Raw genomic sequence first — 24,038 nt, forward strand, 5'->3', positions numbered from 1 at the left:
TGATTGACTTCAACAATTGGCTAAGCTTCTGGTGTGATTTTAAGGGGGTCTAGTATCTGTCTGCCTGGGATGACATGATCGACAAATCACAATGTTTTGCCAGAGATGGCCTGCACCTGTCGCCCCTGGGATTCTGGATACTGGCTAAGGCTCTAGCCACCCCTATAGTGCCTTTTTTAGGCAAGGTTCAAATGACAAATTCACCACCCTAACAGTTACTGGCAAGAAGAATCTGAGGGTATTGCTACTCAATGCTAGAAGTCTAAACCTCAAAATGCACTCACTCGAGGCACTCCTTAAAATGGAGAACATCGACATCTGTGCAGTGACAGAGACTTGGTTCAAGGCTCCAGAGAGTACCCCTGCATTACCAGGCTATAATTCATACCACAACTTTCGGCCACCTAACCTGGACCGAAACACTAAAGGCAGAGGCGTGTCCATATTCATTAAGGATATCCACACCTCCAGGCTAGTTGCTCAGCATAATGCATCCGAGATTATCCAAGTGCAACTAACTCTGGGCAAGACCGCAATACAAATTGTAGCTTGCTACAGATCCCCCACCATGCCCCAGGATTCCCACTCCTCATTTCTTGATACTCTGGAAAATATTAGGGTGCAACCTAACACCCTAATAATGGGCGATTTCAACTACCCTACCATTAACTGGGAAAACTACTCATGTACCAACTCTTGTGCTCAACATTTTCTGGAATTCATAAATTCCAATGCCATGGATCAACTTATCCACACCCCCACCAGGGGCAGCAATATCCTAGACCTGGTTATTACCAACATGGGCAACCGGTGCTCCACACCAGAGGTCAATTCCTCGCTGGTCAGATCCGACCACAAGCTAATCACCCTAGACATCCACATCCCTCCCCCACCCCCCATTAGGGAAACCCCAGTAAAAAAATTCTCCAAAGCCAACTTCACAATTCTTAAGACAGAAGTGGCAAACTTCACGACACCCATGCTGACGGACAATAGAGGTATGACTGCTGAATCCTACACAAATGCACTTTATAAGCACTTACACGACTGCATGGATCATGCAATCCCTAACAGAACCAAGATGCTATCCTCCAAAAAAAGGAAGCCAATCTGGTGGCCCCCTGCCATAAACAAACTCTACAACAGAAGAAAAGAAACTGTTGCAAAAAAGAGTAAAATCCCATGACTGGAGAAACTCCCTGGTCAGCCTCAGTAAGAAGCTGAGATCCCTCATAAAATCCTCCAAAGCTATTTATGAAAACAAAATCGCCACTGACTCTAAAGACAACCACAAAGCATTCTATAGCTATGTCAAGAATCTCAATGGCAACACTCAGATCTGCTCTGAGTTACAGCACAATGGCACTCAATATACAGAACCAACTGATATTGCCAATATCCTGGCAGATAGGTTCAGTGATAACTTTGCCCCCCTGTCATCCCCTAAAGGGGCCATCTCTATAACAGAAGAATGCAAAGTTCCTGTAATCATGGCTGCACAGGTAAAAAACACACTATCCATAGCCAAGAACACAGCATCCATAGGACCTGACAACATCCCAGGCTGTATTCTACATGAACTACAGAATGAACTGACACCCCACCTAATTACCATGTTCAATCATTGCCTCACCTCAGGCTATGTGCCCACTGAGTGGCACATAGCGACAGTTATCCCACTTCACAAAGGGGGAGCCACCACAGACCCCAGAAACTACCACCCCATTAGCCTTAACGAGCCAGGTCTGCAAGGCTATGGAACGTATAATCATGGGACTTATAAACAATGACATTGGTAATCTCCAAACTCAGGATACCACCCAGTTTGGGTTTGTAAAAGGCAGATCATGTCTCTAAAACCTGATAGACTTCTTTGAAGCAGTCACCAAAGCCGTAGATGAGGGTAAGGTGGTTCACACAGCCTATCTAGATCTCGCCAAGGTTTTCGACACCATTCCCCACTCTGGAATTATAGATAAACTCACTAAACTAGGTATAAATCCCTATGTCACAAGATGGGTTGCCAAATGGCTCACTGACAGAACCCACACTGTGAAAGCAGCAGACTCCAAATCCAACTTCAGACCAGTGACAAGTGGAGTACCACAGGGTTCAGTCCTGGGTCCTCCCCTGTTTGGTATCTACTTCTCTGAAGTACAGGCCAACACAGAAGGTCTTTGGCTAACGAAGTTCGCAGATGACTGCAAACTAGGAGCCATAATCAAAACTCCAAAAGATGTGGACATCCTACAAAAAGGCCTCGCTGAGACAGATGCCTGGTGTCAAAGCCATGGACTCAAGCTCAATGCAAAAAAGTGCATTGTCATCCCTTTTGGTAAAAACTCTGTACCCATGAACTACAACATAGGCGGTTGTCTACTTAACACCGAAAGTGTGATAAGAGACCTTGGGACACAGGTGGATAGTAGTCTCTCTTTTGAGAATCACATCGCCACAGTAGTCAGGAAATCCTTCTACGTGGTACATCTCATCACAAAAGGTTTCTCATCCAGGAAAAAAGAGGTCATTGTTCCCCTCTACTTGTCACTCATTAGACCCATTATAGAGTACAATACCCCTTTTGGTATGTACCTCACAAGACATCTGCAACAACTGGAAAGGCCACAGAAATATCCACAAAGAGGATTACCGGCCTCAAACAGATGCCCTATGCAGACCGTCTCAAAAAACTGCAGCTTTACTCCATCGCATATCGCCTACTCAGAGGCAATCTCTGCCTAACACACAAAGCTATGTGAAACCCACAGCTTTTAGACATGCTCCACTTAAAGAAATCCCAATCCCTACGAGCTACACGCTCTAAGGACCTAAACCTTGTAACCACAATAAACAGAACATGCTAGAGGGAAAGATTCCTGCCCCAGAGGTTTCCCATACTCTGGAACAAACTACCTATCTATATCAAACAAAGCTCCTCATTAGCACTCTTCAAGAAAAATCTTGATGATTGGATTGGAGATGGGAAATTCTCCCCGGGGAACACTTCTGTGGCTCTGCTCGACAGTGGCACAGGAAAATAATTTTCTTGGGTGGCAAAAACCAGGGTACCCTTGGCTAGGCTTATATAGGCCCTAGGGCCAAATAGCCTAGTACCTACTATGAACCTATCCCTATTTTGATCATCTTTCTTACATCCTTAATTAAAGGGTACACTATTAACTTACTACTCTACAGAGTATGCTAAGCACATATCTGTACAATTAAGTTCTTAATAAGTCACCTAGTTTTTAAACTTCAGCATAAGTATGACAACTGCAATTACTGCAATGACTCGCCTCCTTGTTATAGAGGACTTCCAAAATGTTGATGCATTATCTATTGCATACAATCACTTTTCATACTGTTTGTTCTTCACTGCATGGATCACCATGATACAGCTTTACCATGTCTTAGTATTACCTATTTAACACTTCCACTGTAAAATGTCCTAAGCGCTCTGTACCTGGGTCATTGCTGAAAAAGCCCCTTGGAACAGCTCAACCACCTGGTTAATAAACACATTAAAACAGGCTGGCTCTGGGTTCTCTACTCTAACTTGCTTGTTACATATTCAAAGGATTAAAAAAAAAAATCAGTCTTTTCAAGGATGACACAAAGATATAGCAGTAGAGGATGGGGAGCAGTGTAAGAAAGGATACGGATAGACTAATGAAGTGGAAAGAAGGTGGCAGTTAAGGTATGACACAGACAACTGCAAGGTACCATACTTAATTCATGCTAAGATTCTTGTGGCCTATCAGACAGACACATGAAATTATGGTAAAAGCAGGGAAAGGTTACAGGGCTGATGATCACACCTGAAATAGGCTACCGGTAGCAAAGTGAGAGGACGTGGACAGCAGCAACAACAGCAATAACAATGGAATGTATCGAAAGGGGAACAGACTCCAGAAACAAATGCATTATTCTTTACTTACCACTCACTGCTTAAGTCAAGGTTAGAGGTACAGGTTTACTAAATCTCAGTATGAACAATGAAGGTTCAATGGGGAAGTTAAGTGCTTAGCTCTAGGCAGCAGACTAATTAATGGGGATGCTTAAGTGTGTGTGAGAGGTGGTCTGGTACCGCAGCACGTGTTCTCAATACCATCATCAGGGAAATGGCAGGACATTTACTCCATTCTAGCTATGGGAAGCATACAGTGCATAGGGGGCTAGAGGCTGTCACAAGGAAGGATCTGGAAGAAACTATGGCCATTGAATGACTTCTAAGTCCACTCCAGCACAGTCCCATTAACATGGAATACACCAGCTAAGTGATAGCCAGCCTTGCCACCCTCCAAGAGTACCATCTTGTGTGAGATGAGGTAAGCCTCTATTTCCTTCTATAACCTCATCTGCCACCTACTCCTCTGGGTGGCCATGCTGAAATCCTAACATATGTGGCATTGCCTAACCGTGTGCTCCACTGACAGACGATATAGGTACTTTGGCACTACAGGACACTGCAGGCACACTTTCAGAATTTTTGCGTTTTAATCAATGAACTCAGGAATTTTCTAATTATGTATATCAGAACAGACTCAAACTACGTTAGCATCAGAATAGAGAAGGGAAATTCAGAAGCTGGGTGCATTCCCCAAGACTACAGCAAGCCATCATGAAATAGGCCACCAGAAGAAACAGACCATGAAACCAACACCTACAAAGCTTAAAAAGTGAGTAAAGCTGGAGATACCAGAAGATTAAATTCCAAACAGTAACATGATACAGAAGTACTTTCAAGTCTGATGATAATATTTAAGGAAATAACTGCATTAAAAATGTACAAATTACAATAAACCCACTTGGTCCAACCACTGCAAAATTAAAATGTCCCTCAAAATAACTATGACTTCCTAGCAATATTTCTGTTATAAATGCAGACTAAACATACACCTAGTTGAGGAACAAAGAAATGAACCTGAAAATCGTGATCCAAGTCCTCCATCCACCATCAATTTACCAGTAACCCTGCCTTGCAAAGAATGGCATTCCTGGTCCTTAAACTACAAGAAAGACACCACTGAATGACAACAGGTCATGCAAAATGTATTTGTTCTTCTGTAGTGTAAACTACACATTGCACTAGACATAAAATATACATCTGTCTCTCTATATAATTTATATCCAGCTCTCTCTCTATACATATACGTACATGTAAACACATATATATATATATATATATATATATATATATATATATATATATATATACATACACACACATACATACGTGTATGTGTGCATGTATATATGTACATATGTGTATCTGTATATATATATATATATATATATGTGTATACGTATATATATATATATATATATATATATATATATATATATATATATATATATATATATATACGCTAAAGGGAAAGCAGTTCAGAAAGGCAGAACTAACAGCTATACAAGAAAGATTTTTTTTTTTAAGACCAGAAGAGGAAAATGTGAAAAGCTTAAGGATGCTTAATCTCTTGCCAGCTAGCATGAAATACAAACTCTGCTATAAAACTACCTGCACAACAGAACATGTTATCAACAATGAATTGAGACACTAGTCTGCACTGGAATCTACTGCTGGTCTTAATTACTGCGATATTTTTCTGCATAATGATGAAAAAAAATATTTGTAAAAGAAGCCTCCACTAAACAGTTTATATAAAATACTAACCTGTTTGTCTTCTGAGAGTTCAGAAATCCTCTTCACGTCACACTTATTTGCTATAATAATCAAAGGCTAAAACAATAAAAAAAATCTCAATGTCAAATGATAAAATCCTCTACTTAACATAACTGTTACACCGTCTGCTATCTACAATGATCACCTACTTTGTTAGCAAACAAGGGTCTAATACTTTTGAAGAGATCCAGTTGTTGTTCCAGAGTATAGCCACACTGCTCAGAAACATCCAGCACATACAAGACAGCAGCCCGAAGGTGTGCAAGAGCAGTAATGGCCTGCATTTCGATGGTGTTTCTCTCTTCCAATGGGTGGTCCAGAATACCTGGAGTATCCACTACCTGTAAGAGAATACTGCAGTCAGCTATAGATTGTGAATATGGTTTAAAAGTAACCTAATTAAAACAACTGATAACTAGAAAAAATGACAGCTTTTGAGGCAAAACAGCTGCCAAGGTACATTTGCTATTTGAGCAGAAAATGCTCAAAAAAAAAACCTGCCAAATAAAGCAACTATAATGTAGTACATACAGCACCATAATTATACATCCTGAATTAGGAAGAAAAAAATTAACTCCATTCTGAAGTACGAGACATACTTGGCAAAGTTTAGCACCTTTGAGTGCTATAAAGTTCTAGTCCCCAGCTGAAGCATAACTATGACTTATCCAATCTTAATTCAGTATTTGTAAGTTTTACAACATGGACATAAAGATCCACCTTGAGCTTAACTTCGCTCTCTTCTCTAAGTGAATTTGTTGACATCCCCGTCTTACAACAACTTAGTTACAAATGGACAAGAGATCACATTCCTTTATATTCACCAAGGCTTAATTATTTTAAATAATTACAAACACAGTCTTAACAAGTGTGTAACTTTCAAATGTTACTGACCATTTTGTCAACAAAGAGTAGAGAGAGATAAAGTGTCAAAAAATACAAAATGCATCCAAATATATCCAAGAGTGGTATTGTGAGATGTGTATCTTCTAGCCAATAAAGGTAAGTTACACTTATGAAAATATTTATATTTATGCGTGTGGAATATATAGTGGCAACAAGTACTACTAAATCCTTTAAAATGTGCTATTAACACATTAATTTCTATATTCCCCCAACATTATTATTGCAAATGTGTCACTCCCCTAATCCAGCAGTTCATATCACAGAAGTCATACAGATGCACTTCCCAGATGTCAGGAAAATGAAGTACCAAGTGTGGAGCTCACCCTTACAATACTCAGAATATGTATACAACAAAACTATGACAGGTAATGTACTTAATTTTGATGGAAAAGTAAATTCCAACTGAGTAACAGGCCCTTTTTCATAGGAGGCATAGGGTGAGGATACAACACTTCTAAAGAATAAGCACAAAGACAAGAAGGCCAGGATAAAATATCAACTCATCTATCAGTTCAGAGGTTTTCTAAACTTGTTAAAGAAGTGATCATGATTAGTGTACATAAGCTAAGGATTTTTGTTGCTCCAGTTTCCTCCCACATTCCAAAAACATGTGTCTAGAGCGTTTCTCCTCGGGCCTCCTCTGAAAATGGGCTCTGTCCCAGTTGGACTTTCCCAGTAAACAAATGTTAACTAAATAAATACATAACTAAATGAAATTAAATAAATATATATACATATACATATATATATATATATATATATTTTTTTTTTGTATTAACTTATTCTTTTTCCCCTAAGCCACCAGCAAAATTAAACCATTTTTCCTTCATGCGTGACTGCTAGATGAGGGAGGGAGGTCATCATACAGGCAGTTCTCAAAGTTAAACATAGCCCTATCGTTCCCAATGGTCTGGTGCAACCTGATGTCTACAGATTCACAGACTGCTGCCCTGATAAACCAGAATGATTCTGTGCACAAATTAAAATGCAGATGCTCAGTATGGTAAAAGGTGCATTTCGCAGCCCTTCTGTTATAGGCTACAACACCTGCATCTGCTGAGTGTCAGTTATGCAGTACATCAGGCTGTTTTCACCTTGCAAGATGGACAAGCTGGCATCAGCTGGTCCTCACTCCCACCCCACTCCCCCCCACAGCAAGGTCCTCCAGGGTTAAGGTCATTAGTCAATCGCCAGTCATTCACTACAGAACTGGCCCCTGATGAGGAATACATCTATACAACTATCAGCTGAAGACAATGTCTTCTGCAACCTGGCACCTGCACAACTGGAAAACACTGTCAGAAATGTTAGCCAAAGCTGTAGGACTTAAAGTTCCCTGACCTGCAGCTACCTTTTTTTTTATTATAATTCTGTACACTGCATTACTCCCACTAGGCTAGTGGCCTCTTTTCTGGGAAGTAAACAAGTGGTATTAAACTACTGGGAGAAATGTGTCCATGGCAATGGGAAAAGTACAGTTTTGTACCTACCATAAATGTAGATGTTCGAAGATCCACATTGCGTATATGGCTGGCGTCGGTCAAAAGCGCATTAGTCTGGCGTCAGGGCGTCAGGGTACAATCTTTTCTTGCCCCAGATGTCAGAAGACCCTAAAAGATAAGGCTAAAACCAAAAAACACCACACACTCCTGCACCAAATATATATACAATATATATACAAATTTACAAGTATAACCTCACCCACACAACCACCCCTAAACACAGAGGGAAGGAGGGAGGGACTGCAGCAATGTGGATCTTCGAACATCTACATTTATGGTAGTTACAAAACTGTACTATATTCTTCATACCACATTGCTGCAGTCCTAACACTTGGGTAGAATCCCAAAGCAGAGGTAAGGGAGGCTGGCAAATCATAAGGAAGCAGGAGCTGACAACATGCCCTGCAAAGAGCAGTGGCAAAACCAGCCCTAGATTTAGAGTAGAGAGGAAGGTGGTAATGCTTAGAGAAAGTATGCACTGAACTCCAAGTAGCTGCCTCCAAAATATCCTTAGTTGCCACCCCCCTTAGAAATGCTGTAGAAGTGGCAGTAGCCCTAGTGGAATGAGGCCTAATCCCAGCTGGAATCTCCTTGCCATGATGGGAATAACAAAATGCAATGCAAACAATCCACTTAGAAATAGTTTGTTTTGACACAGGCTTGCCCTGAGAACTCAAAGCAAAAGAAACAAACAACTGCTGAGACTGCCTAAAATCCTTAGTCCTGCTTAAATAATAGCAACTGCCTGTGTACATCTAAAGTGTGCAAAATCTTTTCCCCTTATTTTGGGGATCTGCATAAAGGTAGGCAAATGAATAGTTTGGTTTAAAGCCACACTAGAAACCACTTTAGGCATAAAGGAAGGATTAGCGTAAAGATACCCTATCCTTATGAAAAATCAGGAAGGCTCAAGGGCCTGCAATTCAGACACCCTTCTTGCAGATGTAATGGCTAACAAAAAGCAGTCTTCCATGACAAATATTTCAATTCAGCAGTAGCTGCAGGCTCAAGGTTGTAGAGTGAGTTTCTCCAACACAAAATTGAGGTCCCAAGCAGGAGTAGGAGCTCTACGTGGGGTCTTATATTCTTTGCCCCTCTAAGAAATTGCTTGAACAAAGGATGAGAAAACAATGGTGGGTCACAATCATAGTGAGCTGAAATTGCTGCAGCATGAATCTTAATGGAAGAGAAAGACAAACCTTTGTCCAATAACTCAGTAAGATATTGAAGAGCCACACTCAAATCTCAGAAACATCCAAATCCTTTGCTGCACACCAAAATAAAAATCTCTTCCATTTTCCTTTCCTTGTACTAGGTCTTCTGGCTTCCATAATCACATTCAAAACTTGTTGAGGAAGCTGAGACCTGCTATGGTTCAAAACAGAATATGCCAAGCTGTTAGATGAAGAGAGTGAAGCTTGACATTGAGCAGATGCCCGTCCTTCTGAGACAATAGGTGTGGAATCAAAGGTAAACCAGACTCCTCAGCAATGGGTACCAGTGCTGCGAGCTATTAAAATCATCCTTGGCTTGTCTTGTCTGACCTTTAGAAGTACCTTTGGGAGGAGAGGCAGAGGTGGAAAGGCATACACATGAAGATTTTTCCAACTGAAAGAAAGAGCATCCACTTTCCAGGCTGTGTGATGAAACCTTTTGCAAAACTTTGGCAGCTGGTGGTTTAGTGGAGAAGCGAACAGATCTATGTCTGGAGTTCCCCATGACACTGTCAATGTCTGAAATACATGAAGATCCAGTTTCGGGATCCATGATTTGCCTGCTTAACACATCTGCTAAGGAGTTCTGTGCTCCTGGCAGAAACCTTATGAAGATTCAGCTGCAAGCACGCAGTCTCCCACAAAATCATTGCTTGCCTGCATAGAGGATAAGAATGTGTTCCCCTTGTTTGTTGATGTACCACATGACAGTTGTGTTGTCTGTTAGAATCAACACCTGCCCTGGAAGAAGTAAATCCTTGAAAGCCAGTAATGCAAACTGGACTGCTAACATCTCCTTCATGTTGATATGTAGATGCTGCAGTCTGGCAGGCCACTTGTCTTGTATCCACTTTCCATTCAGATGAGCTCCCAAGCTGTGTCTGAGGCATCTGTCGTTAGAATCTGACTCGCCTCTGGCGGGTCACAGAGAGTCCCTTGTTTAGGTGACATTCCTGAGCCCACCACAAAAATTCCTTTTGAATGCAAGGTATTATTTGAATGACAGTGTCCAAATCCTGGCAGTGCTGTGTCCATACATTTTTGTGATACCATTGTAGCTTCCTCATATGCAGTTTGGCATTGGGAAGTACCAGAATACAAGATGCCATGAACCCTAAGGCTTGAAGGACTGTCCTTGCAGTCAGCCCGGACTGATGAGATAGTTGATGGAAGTAAAGAAAGATTCTTTTGTTTGTCCGGGGTTAAAAAGGCCATCTGGGTTGCTGTATTCAGTCTCACACCCAGAAAGCACATGTCTTGAGAGGGTACTAGACTGGACTTTAATTCGTTCACAGAATACCCTAGGCATCTTAGCACTGCTATCACATATTCCAAATGCTGAAGAAGCATCCCTTCCTTGAGCCAGAATCAGGCAATCGTCCAAATAAGGATAGATTTGTATTCCTTTTAGCCTGAAGAAAGCTATCACTGGAGCCAGAACCTTTGTGAATACTCTGGGCAGTAGATAAGCCAAAGGGCAATGCAGAGAACTGGTAATGAGAATTCCCAGGCAGATACTTCCTGCAAATTAGTCTGATAGGAACATGAAGGTAAGCTTCCTTGAGATCCAAAGTTACCATCCAGTGATCTTTGCCCAGCAGAGGTAAAAGCTGTTGTAACGTCAACATTTTGAACTTGGGAATGTCCAGATAAGTGTTGAGGATAGACAGATCCAAAATTGGTCTCCACGTGTTCCCCTTTTTTGGTACTAGGAACAGGCGAGAATAAAATCCTAGGCCCCTTTATGGCACAGGAACCGGCTGAATGGCCCCTATTTGGAGCAACAGAGAAATTTGCTTGTGAGCCTCTATCCTTTGTTGAGGAGGAATGTCTGGCATGCCTTTGAAAGGAGGCAAGGTATGGAAATAAAACCTGTAACCGTGGTGAATGATATCCAATACCCATCTGTCTTGGATAATTAAACTCCAGTTTTCTTTGAAAAGTGCCAACCTTCCTCCCAAAGGTGCTGCCAGCCGAAGATTCTGGCAGCTGAAAAGGCAGGTCATTGTGTCTGTTTACGAAAGGACTGACCCCTGCCCTCACCAGAAGACTGAGCAGGTGAACTCCCTGTTCTAGGCCTAAAAGAACCTTGAGCTCTGCCTCTACCACGTCTAGACCTACCCCTAGACTGGGAATCATAAGCAGGATATGTCCACCCCTTGGTAGGCCAATTTCTACTAAACCCGGAGGCTGAACCTGCAAAAAATCTTTAACAGTCTGCATAGACTTAGCCTTGTCTTCCATTTTCTTTCAAACAACACATCAGATTGTAAAGGAGCATCTAAAATCCTTGTTTTCACATGCTCAGCTAAATTCTGATCCCTCAACCAGGCGTGCCTGCGAAGAACCGAACCAGTGGCAGCCACCCTCGAAGAGGCCTGCACAGCATCAAAACCACATTGCAAAGAATGCTTACCCACCTGTTCAGAAACATGAACTAAATCCTGCAACTCTTTACACTCAATACCTTCCGCCAAAGCATCTACCTTAGACTTTAATTGTGAAAGGAGATAATTTTGGTATTTCAACATGTGAAACTGGCAATTCAAAGCTCTCATGGCCAAAGTGGAAGAAGTATACACTTTCTTTCCCCATCTATCCAAAGCCCTAGCCTCTTTATCTGGAGGAACAGGATTTTTAACAACAGAAGCCTTAACACCTTTAGGCCCCTGTGAAACAGTTTCTGGGTCTGCCCTAGGACTCTTAAAAAGATACTTATGAGCTTCAGGCACCCTATAATATCTATCCGGTTTAACTGGAGCAGGAGGCAAAGAGTCAGGGTTCAGAGAAGCCTCTGCAAAAACATCCTCTACCACATCTAGAACAGGAGGTATAGCTAAAGGCCTATGCTGGGGTAGTAACAAAAATTCCCTAAGCCTTTTCGAATCAGAGAAATCCTGACCTTCCCATTTAAAATGCTCCCTCATGGAATGAAGAGTCTCTGAAAATGAAAAATCCTCAGGAGGAGAAGCAGAAGGAGTAGAATCATCTACATCAGAATCAGAGTAAGGGAATACTCCTGCAAGTCTTCAGCGAAGACTCAGAAGCATCCGAACACTGCTCAAAACTCCCAAGCTCAGGTTCCACCTAGGCCTCTTATCAGGAGGGCATAGAACCTCTAATCATTGTAATCAAATCTTCTGCCATCTTAAGCATATGCTTCTTGGTACAGACCCTGAAGAACTAGGGGTAACTCCTGAAACAAAACCTGGCCTGCCCTGGGAGAAGCCTTGGAAACAGCAGGGAGGGCCTAACCACCTTAGGAAGGGAGGGAAGAACAGCTACCTGAGAAGCCCCTACCTCCTGAGAGGACACATCTTGCAGTAATAAAGTCTCTCCTGGGATTCCAAAGAAATTTCTGGCTGAACCCCTGGCTCCCCGAGCCCTCTAAAGAACCGGCGTCGGGCCAGTTCTTCGCTGTTTTGTCGCTTCCCAAAAACTAACCTGGCACAATCTAATCTTCTCTTTATAGTGCGTTTGTTAAATCTAGCACAAGGCGACAGCCCTCAGGCCCTAGGCAAGGTATACACAAGGTATGGTATTCCCTATGAGGTATCTGTTTCCCACAAGAAATACAGTTATTCACTTTTTCTGACATCCGCTAAAATACTGAGGCAAGAAAAACAAAATAATCAATTTGGATTCGGTCTGAAACTCAAATCTCAGAACGCCAACCTGCACTTGCAAAACTGCTTCTGCATCGGACCATGCGGCAAAAAAGACTGAGGATATGACGTCGGTCATGCGCATTTGTACCCTGGCGTCCTGGCGTCAGAGGTATTCGGGCCGACTGGGACAGCGGACTACCCAAGTGTTAGGACTGCAGCAATGTGGTATGAAGAACATCTACCCATGCTCTTCATATGGGGGACATGCTCTGCAGATGCACTTCCTGTTTTCATTCCAAGTGTGACGGCAGCTCGGAAAAACAGGGAGGCGAGCACAATGTAGCAAGATATGGAAGTGCAAATGACTGAAAGAGATAGTACAAGGGTGAGTGTGGCAACAGATGAAAGTAAAGAGGAAGAATTACCTTGCAAGGAGCTGAAGGAAGCAGTTGAATCAGATAAGACATTAGGGAATTATCAAGAATTCGATTGTGGAAGGAAGGACAGTTTTTCAGCTTATGACACGCAGGTGATATTTCAGCAAAACCTCTTCAATGAGGAATTAACAACACAAAATTGTGTTTTAACAGCCCTGCGGTCAGGATGTTTATCTAAAGGAAATGATCAACCAGGGTGAACCAAACAGTGAAGTTGTGGCTTCATGGGGTGAAATTATGGAGAAGACACAAAAACAGGAGATTGCTGAGGGCATGGTAAAAAGGAAACCCTGTGCAAAGACAGTGAAAGATGGAGACAGAATAGTCGAAGAAGTGAAGAAGAAATTCATTATAAGGTTAAGCAGTAAAAAAGACAAAGGAAGTAAAAATAAGAAAATAAAAACCAGACCACACCAGTGGTATAAAATGTAGCACTTTAATGAGCAACCCAGCACAAAACACCAACGACTAAGCGCTTTCACCCACTTTCTGTTTGGGCTTCTTCAGGGTCTGATTACACAATATTCCTACTCACATTTTATAACACAAGACAATGATGTCATTTCCTACCACCTAATTAACAGTAGTGTCAATGATAGTCTGTCAAACACTATTAAAACCAATATATCTAAATTTCTAACAATAAAAATGTATTACTGTAATGTTATTACTGTAAATGATAAAATTTGAAAAAAATTAAAAATTAACATACAAATCAATAAGGCTGCAAACAAGACAATGTTCTTTTAACATAAAATAATTAGCATAACATACCATATTACAAGAACTAAATAAACCAAATATTCAGATAACCATGGATCTCTGTTTTTATATGGGGGCTATTGAAATACCATTGTTTAATCCAGGTTCAAACTTAGCGTTGAGCCTGAATTGCCATTCTGTTTCTTTGACAGCAACCTCCAAGTCAAGGTCTCCCCCAATTTCCTTACAGTTAATTTTATCTATCACAAAAAACACAAACTTCTTAAAATTGCTACATACTGTGCTGTGCACAAAAAGTGCACTGCTTGTCTTTTTGTTTTTTTATATCCCTTACATGTTCCATGATTCGGTCCCTTAACCTTCTAGTGGCATACCAATGTAGAAACTAGTACATGATGATGTACAGGTTGCTACATAAACTAGTTGCTCGGTGTTACAGTTACACCACCCTGGACACCTTAAAGTTCTATCGTAACCCTTTACAATAACATAGGGACCTTCATTAATGAACCTACAGGCTCCACATTTATACATTTTCGAATTATAATATTTTACTTTATTCATCTCATTGTGCTCAAAAATATTTCTGAGGTTCCTGCCTCTACTGTAACCTATTTTAGGTTTCACGCCTATTTTATCCTGTCAAAGGTTCAATCCCAACTTTTCAACTAAATGTTGACCAAATTGGCTGTATCTTCATTATACTACATGATCATAACATCATCACTAAAAGAATTGACAGATTTCTCATGAGTGAGATTTATATCTACCTTCAATATAGGGGCAAGTGTAGTGTCTCTCTTTTACAAAATTTCATGTTTAATTTGTAGTAATAATAATTTAATAGGGTATCCCCCATTTCTAAACATTCCTTTTAATTTATACATGTGTTCCTTGAATTTCTCATCTTCACTTACTAGTCTACTGAGCCTAACCATTTGCCCTTAACAACGCTTCTTTTCTGATAGGGGGTGACAACTCTGATAGTGCAACAATGTACTTGAGTAAGTGTCTTCCCTGTGAATGGTTGATGTTAAAATGTCTCCTTTATCACCACTCTTTTTCAGGAGAATATCCAAAAAATCTGTTTGTTTAGTGTCACATCTGTAAGTGAATATCAAAAATGTGGTTGTAGAGTTCAAAAACTCAATGAAAGTTGCTATTTTATTGATTTCACCCTTCCACAAAATCAGTATGTCATCCAAATATCTTAAAAATAAACCCACTTATATTAAAAAATGGGGACAGGAACACAAACCTTCGTTCCCATTCTAAAAACAAAAAATTAGCAAAAATAGGGGCACATTTTGCCCCAACTGCCACACCTGCTTATATATCAAAACTATATCCATAAATTCAACTAACAAATTTATTCTATTGTTACTCAAATTACTCAAGTTGGTTAAACTGTCACGGAAAAATTCTAATCCAACCTCGTGAAGTAGAACAGAGAACAGATTCACCACATCCACTGTAATAAAGATGTAACTCTCTATATATTGGTGATTTCACTTAATTTTTCCAAGCAATGCCATGAAACTCTCAAAATATGAGAAGCCCTTTCTAAGACACACTTTGAATATCTGTCAAGATATGCTGCTAAGGGTTCAGTTTTGGACCTTCTTGCAGCCACTATTTGTCTAAAGGGCGGGTTTGTCTGGCATTTGTGTATTTTTGGAATACCAAAAATTATGGGTGTTACAGGTAATTCAACAGTTAAAAAGTGTAACTCTTCACCAATTATTGCACCTTGAGAAAAACTATCATATATGCCCTGTTCATTTCGGTTAAGAAACTTTCGTAGGTGGTAACATCATTCAGAATTTCAAACATTTTAACAATATAGTCTATTTTAGACATTATTACCACCCCACCCCCCTTGTCAGGTTTCATAAATCTGACATCCTTAACTTTTTTTATCTCGTTCAAAACCAGTCTTTCATCCTTCTGCAAATTATCAGAATATTTATGTTTATTGGCAAGAAATTCCCTCATCTCAAACTCAAAATTCTTTTCAGAATTATATACTTTTGTGTTGAGACCCAAGGTGGTGGTGCTGCGGTAGTGTTGTCGCCTCACAGTAAGACGCTGTCCGGTTCGATTCTCAGCTAGAGCGTCTTCTGCGTGGAGACATGCATGAATGGGCGTACCTTCGTTGAAGGTTGTGCATCAGGGCTGGTAACTCAGCACGTAAAAATCCACTGCCAATCATTAGCAGACCGGAGTTCCGCTGTGGCGACCCCTAACCGGGAAAAGCCGAAAGACACAAACAAACATACTTTTGTGTTGTAAGGTGGTATAAATGCACTTTTCCATTTCAATAACAATGAATGGTCTTGTATTCCTGTTTGATGATCAAAATCCAACCTCAAATTTAACTTTCTAGTAAAAAGTTTAAGGTTGACCATCACAGTAGCTATGTCTGTTTTAAAATTAGGCACAAAGGTGAAACCTTTTTTTAGTAATTCAAAATGCACAGTAATAAGCTCTAAATCACTAAAACTGTACCCTGAAAAATCACCCTTAATGATTTAAATAAAACTGCATCAGCATCATGGTCATAAACATTCAGTATTTCACACTGCCTTTCGTATTCAACCTCTTCCATTGGTAGTAATGTTTGTTCACATTCCCTATAGTCTGCTGTACTTGTTGGTTTCTGAGATGTTCTAACCATCCCAATTCTGGAGGATTCTATAAAAAAACTTAACTACTGTTATTACCACTCATATTACTTCCACTGTTGTTACAATTATTATTTCTAACCTCAGTGCCCCCCCCGGTTAACAAAGTTCGTCTTATTACTTCTTTCAGATGTTGAATTTTTAGAGGGGAATACTTTGTTATTAGCATAATCATACAAGTCTCTCTGCAGTTTTTGTTGTTTCCTAATAATACCCTCGTTGACAAACACATTTAAATCACTTGGCACTTTATCATAAATCACTGCTGATGATAGCTTTCAAGTTAATAATATCATTCTAACTTTATCTTAAAGTCAATATCCTTCAAAATAATACAACTTCCAACTGGATCTATATTAAAAGCCTGAAAGGACTAAAGATAGAGTTTATGTACATTAACACATAAAGGTCGATGTACATAAACAGTGAAACTCTACAACAGCGAAATTTGAAACGCCGAACGTGTTTCCTGGTCAGCAGCGTGATGGTGGGGATAAGGAAATATATCCTTTTCCCCACTGTAGTGCGGTGTCGGAGTTGGTATATTTAGGTAGGGGGGTGTGGGGAAGCAGGGGGGCATGCCCCCCTGCAAAAGCGTGTTAAATTAATTAATTAATGGTGTTATTTTTTACTTACCTGTGTGGCTCATTCTGATGACGGAACTCGTTTGGCATTTCGGATTTTGCTGTTTTAGTGTTTCGCTGTTTATGTACATCGACCTTTATGTGTCGATGTACATAGACTCAATCTTTAGTCCTTTCAGGCTTTTGATATAGACCCCTTCCAACCCTGTTTTGTTATATAAGTCAGTAAGCTCTCGGAAAGCTGTTGTAACTTCTTGTATTCTGTTTGGAAGCTTCCAAACTCTTAAGCCTTTCGGGACTTGTTTAAGTGGTAATGATTTCACCAAGAAGGCATTGTCCAATTGCAACAATCTAAATTTCTTACACAGCTTCTTGAAGTTCTGAATCTGTTCCTTCAAAGGCCCACATCTGCTTACTTCCTGTTCCTGTTCTTGCACATCAAAATTCAACACCGGATTGGAAAACCAGTCAGTCAATCCTGTTGAACCTGATGGTTTGTGGCTAGCTGACTGACTTACCCCTCTGTTCGAAACCAATAAAGGGGTATGTAGAGTTAAACTGTCAGGTTCCAAGGAATTAAAATCAAAACCTCTCCTTCCTGTAGCACCATCTTCTTTCATGTCTGCAGCCAAATTACGAACCAGCTCTATTAATTCCTTCACTAAGATCTCCATATTCCACTTTACTCATGAAATAACAACAACTGTCCAAGCAAGAGCTCAAGAAGTGCAACAGCAATAACACTAGTGTTACCAAGGGAAGAGGTGGAATACAAAGAATGTACACAGGATCCAGTATATGACAGATAAAAATATAGAAAAGGAACAAGAAAGTCTGGTCAATACACTTGAAAGAAATAAAGATATAATAATGGAGGGAAAAGATGGGGAAAGGGAAGGGGCGGAAGAGGTGTTTGATACGAGTGAAGAGACATATGTAAATAGGCAAGTAGAGAGGGGGAAAATTCTATGGAAAAACGTGTGAAAGAGAGGAAAAGAAAGTTTACAATTATAGATGTGAAAAAAAGGTAAAGGATGAGAGGGGATAATAATAATCATTTAATTTTAAAGGGTGAAGATCTTAGCATTACATGTTAATAGTTTGAAAAATATTAAAAGAAGATTAGGTATCTTAGAATGGTGTGCTTCACTTAATACGCACATAATTATATTAGAACATACTAGAATATTGACAGAAAAAGAAGAAAGGTTACAAACTGAAGTATTATGGGGTGGAAACATTATATGGAATATGTGAAAGATGCATGTTCAGGAATAGCTATATTATGTCAAGAAAACATTAAAATCTTAGATTTTACAACAGAATTGCGAAGAATAATGATAATAGATTTAAGATGGAAACCAAATGTTTGCAGAATTATTGTACTATATGCACGTTACAAAGAAGGAAAGATAATTAAAAAAATTATGTAGGTCTTAATATGCATATAATATTAGTGGGGAATTTTAACTGCAATTTAAGAATAGGGAAAAAAAAAGTAGTGATGTTAAAATTATACATGAGATAATGAAAAGTGGAAAGCTGTACATATAGGATAATAAACAATGGACTTAAAGAAGAAGTGCAATTAAAACCAAAATTGATTATTTTTTATCTGACAGTTTAAAATTTTTGCAAAAAGGGATAAAAAGGACAGGCATTTCAGATATGTAGCCATATGGATAGAAGTACATGAGAAAGAAGAATACATAAGAATAGGTAAAGGTGTCAAGAGATTTAATGATAAAAGCTTAAATAAAGAAGATAGGAAAGATATACTATGGAAGGATCATATAGGTATGAGAATATTTTATGAAAACTGGACGAGTTGGTGGATAAGTTTCAAGGAAAAATATAAAAAGTGTTTTTTGGAGTGTGAAAATGAAGAGAGAAGGATACAGAAATTAAAATATATACAGTTGAGTAAAGAACTGTTTAAAGACACACTGAGGGATAATAATTTTTAATTAGAATAAAAGGGAATACATGATCTAAATCAGGTGAAGAAAAGGGAATACATGATATAAATCAGGGGAAGAAAAGGGAATATATGATATAAATCAGGTGAAGAAAAGGGAATATATGATATAAATCAGGGGAAGATTGTTATATAAACTAAGCTATTTTTTATAAGGAAGAAAAAATGAGGTGTCAACTTACATGAATAAATTAGTAAAAGAGAATAAAAGAATAACAAGGGAATTAAAGAATAATGAAGGAGAAAACAATTACACAAGACGGAATACTTGAGGTGATTAAAAAAGTATATAGAGCATACTTTTGTAAAGAAAGAGGCAAAAGTGACACAGAAATGGAGACTAAGTAAAGAAGATAATGAGAATTTGAAGAAAGATATAAATGTAAAAGAGCTAAATGAAATATTGAAAGATCTCAAACTGGATAAAGATACAGAACTGGATGGTACTGAATATAATATGTACAAGGATATGGAAAATTGGAAAAAAAAAGTTTTTTTTTGTTTTGTTTGGATGTTTTAAATGAATGACTAAAGACAGGTATGGTAGATAAAGAGATTATGTATTGGGATCATGAAATTTATATGGAAAAAGAAGCAGAAAGACGATATAAAAAACTGGAAACCAATAGTAGTGAATAATACACACTTTAAAAAACTAACAAAGTAGATAAGTTGCTTGATCATACAAATTTTGGTATAAAGGAGAAAGGAAGTCAGGATTAATTATGAATAGTAAAAGAAGGAACAGATGGTATAAATAAAAAGGTGGAAGCTAAATTCATGGTAGGCGATTTAACTAAGACATTTAATAAAATACAACATGAAGCTTTATGGGATATATTAGGAGCTGGCAACACAAGTGAAAGGATAGTAAAAATAATTAAGTTGGCATATGAGAAAAATAATTTAAGAAAAATTCTAAACAGATGGTTAAGTGAGAAAATTAAAATAGGGTGTGGAATAAGGCAAGGATACCCAGCAAGTATTATTACACTTGCTTTAGTTATGAATGTGATGGTCAATAAAATGAATACAATATTAAATAAGTCAGATTATAAGTTAACGGAGGAAATTTGATTACCAATAATATATGCATATGCAGATGACATAGTGTTAATTACCAAGAATAAGAATTGATGGAAGAGACAATCAGAAAGCTAATTTAATTCTTAAAGATACTTGGTTTATGTATAAATAAGGACAAAAGTAAAGGTTTTGGATTCATGAGAAGTACAGTTTGATGTAGACGATAGATGTAAGAGGAACAGTATTTTGATCAAATGACCATAAGAAAAAAATTCCTGAAATTTTTTCTCCCATTAAGAGATATATGTACATTTTGGAAGTCATTTATTTATTTATTTTTTTATTATTGTCCCACCCTTCTTAGATTCGACAATTGACACCTCTTAATCCTCTATCCTACTTTAACTCTGCTAAGATTTCATGTAAAACTGTAATGTCAACCCGGTTTTATTTCACATTGTAACAAGTCTAATAGGAATATGCACCAATAGATTTCTCTTATTTTAATTAACTAAATTGTGTGTGTGTAATTTTACCTTTTGCTTTTTTGACTGTATTTTCACTGCAATCGTGGATATTTTGTCATGTGTAATACCATCATTCTTCAATACTATTACATAAATGTAAATGCATCGTCTTCATACTATATTCTTGTTCATGGAGCTTATCTCCCCGGGACTCCATTGAAAACAGGCTGTTCTTGGCCCAATATACTATCCAGGTAAACAAATTGTAAAATATAAATTGTCATACAACAAAAAAGTTTACTTGATAAAATTCTAATCTCTTAGGAAAGTTGGTTTATTTAGTGAGTATTTATACGATTCAGTCTAATTATGAAAAAAATTGTGTATTGTACTTTTGTTCATATGTGGGTCAAGCTTAAATCTAGTTAGAAGGGGGATTTTGAATGTAAAGGAAGAAGAAGGGAGATATTAAGGTTAATTAACCCAACTGTTCATGCATTTTACTTGAATTTGTATACGGCCTTAGTAAGCCATAAAAAAAAAAAAGAACCGGAATTTGGCAGAATATATTTATATTATAAATACAAGTGTTTTGGGGAAAAGTTGGAGAGGTTATATGAATGAAGACTTAAAGGATTACCAAAACAACATTTTTTTATGGAAAATGAATATAAACATTGTTGGAAAAAACAGGAAAGAATGGTATTTGAATACTACGAAAGAACATTATTTTTACTTTTCCCTGGAAACATTTATAGAGAGAAAAAGTATGCTATTAAAATGAAATTTACGTGGTCTAAGAAAATATATGAATGTAAGGATGTTTTGCGGAGATTAGCAATACGTAAACTACCCATTAAAGCTTTCTGTACCATTTATGCTTGAGTTTGTATTCCTTAAACACTGCATATTTGCTTTAATTGTTCACTATGTAATTTTTAACTTCTGTTGTTATACTTCATTTTGCAAAAATTCTTTTTGTTAAATAATTAATCTGTAATTTTTTGTATTGGAGCTTTTCTCCCCTGGCCTCCTCTGAAAATGGGCCTTTGGCCCAGTGAGACATTCTCGGTAAACAAATGTAAAATAAAAATAAAATAAAACATGCCTTACAAAAGAAAGCAAGAATGGATAAGCACTCATTGTGGGAAAATTGAAACAACAGAACATGTGTTTTTTGAAATGTTGAAAGGGTTGAACAAAAGCATGAATATGTTTGAATATGGATATTACAGTAAAAAACTGAAAACCTGAAAAATATGATAAAATAACATTTTTTATTCTATGGGCATTATGGATTGAAAAGCTTAATGAAGCAAAGTTTAATGAGAAATGGATTTTATCAGAAATATTGAAGAAAGTAAAATTTTTTGCTTAGGAAAAAAGGGTGGGAGGAAGTGTTTAATATGAAAATGTTTTGTACTGTACAAAGGTGTAAATCATTGCAAATAATGTATGCTATGCAAATAATGTGAATAATATATACTACATAAATAATGTATACAAGGTGATTATCAATAAAGAACCCCTACTCTTTTCGACAAGTACAGTGGCATCTTTTACATCCACGTGAGCTACCAACAACTCAAGCAGATGAGAACTTGGTTTAACATCTCATCTGAGGGATAAAAATAATTATTCAAGGTTCATAGGATGGTACAAGGCTATCACCCCTAGGGCCTATACAAGCCTAGCCATCACAATTGCCTGGCTATTTCTTCTCACACTATTTACTTCACTGGACCCCTGTCTAGCAGGATGACTGACGTGATACCCGGAGTGAATTTCTTTTCTCCCATCCAATCGTCAAGGTTCCTTTTGAAGAGGTTCAAAGAGGCTCTCTGGTTGATATGTATGGGCAGTCTATTCCAGAGTCTGGGGAGTCTCTGGGTCAGGAACCTATCCCTCCAGCATGTTTTGTTTACTGTTATGACAAGGTTTAGATCCCTGGAGTGTGTGGCTCTGAGGGATTGGGCCTGTGCCCCCCTGTTTGCCAATATAGTTTTGGCCCAGTGGGAACTCAATCAGGTATTCAACTTCAGGGCTACTCAAGCTGTGTAAATTCTATGGGAGATTTTTGGATGATATATTAATATTCTGGGAAGGCAGTGAAAAATAATTATAGATATTTTTTGAATTTCTTAATACTAGTACATCTTTCTTAAATTTCACAATGGAACAAAGCAGTGACAAGATTACTTTTTTGGATATATTTATTATCAAAGATGAAGTAGAACAGAACTTTAAAACCACGATATACAGAAAACCCACATATTCCAATACCCTCTTACACTATGAGAGTGGACACCCTGACTTTCAAAAAAAGTCACTTGTCAAAGGCCAATGTGTTTGATTGGCACGTATGATCAGTGACGCAGAAATGTTCTATGAAGAGAGGGACAAGTTGAGGGGTATGTTACAACAAAGAGGGTAACCTAACAATTTTATTCAACCAATCCTTAATGAGGTCATGGAAAAAAGGGTATGTGGACACTTTTTCCCATTATTAGGGACTGATACATCTGGTATTGTTACCCCTAATACTAACATTTTGAGTGAAGATACAAACATGACCCAAGATTTCAGCAAGGCCCTTATTTTAACTTACAACCCATTATTTTATGACATCAAGGACATATTAAATAAGAACTGGTTTATTTTTAGAGGAGATCAATAATTTTTTAAAAATGTGGGGGAAAAGCCATGTGTTGTATATAAAAAAGATGCTGGTTTTAAAATTGTACTTGAACAAAACACAGAGGGTTATAAAACCTATGGAAAAGGAGGGATGACCAAACGTGGTCATTGTACACAGTGTTCCAGCATTTTTGAAACGGACACCTTACATATTCCACATTATGGTCTAAAACATTTGAACCACAGGTTGAATTGTAAGAGAACTTTTGTAGCTTATGCAGCCTTATGCCAATGTGAAGGATTTTACATAGGCAAGACTAAAAAGGCTTTCAAAGTGCATGTATACCAACACAATTATGATATTAAAAAGGCCAATGAAAAAAATGCAATGGCATTGCACATCAAGGAAAATCCTGACCATAGGTTTAAATTTATTGCCTTTGACCAAGTTGTTCTTAACAACAGGGGGGGGGGGAAGAGTCCACGAGAATTGTTTCTCGAATTTACAGAATGTATGTGTCAGTTAAGATTTAATGCCAACAACCCCCCTGGGTTGAGTGATATTATTTCCCTCTCTAATTATTTAAAA

At 38.3% G+C, this 24,038-nt stretch overlaps 1 protein-coding gene across 1 annotated transcript in view; it reads right to left on the reverse strand.

Moving 5' to 3' along the window:
• GTPBP4 (GTP binding protein 4) overlaps positions 1 to 24,038 on the reverse strand; it is an 869,480-nt gene that overhangs the window by 471,107 nt on the left and 374,335 nt on the right. Inside the window, exons 7-8 of the mRNA XM_044064686.1 lie at positions 5,833 to 6,024; positions 5,675 to 5,740 (exon numbers count right to left, since the gene is read on the reverse strand). Of these exons, the coding sequence (XP_043920621.1) occupies positions 5,675 to 5,740; positions 5,833 to 6,024 (258 nt within the window). The remainder of the gene's footprint in view (positions 1 to 5,674; positions 5,741 to 5,832; positions 6,025 to 24,038) is intronic.

Source organism: Protopterus annectens, chromosome 3.part0, assembly GCF_019279795.1.
Source record: "Protopterus annectens isolate FY-2018-M chromosome 3.part0, PAN1.0, whole genome shotgun sequence".
Taxonomy (NCBI): domain Eukaryota; kingdom Metazoa; phylum Chordata; order Ceratodontiformes; family Protopteridae; genus Protopterus; species Protopterus annectens.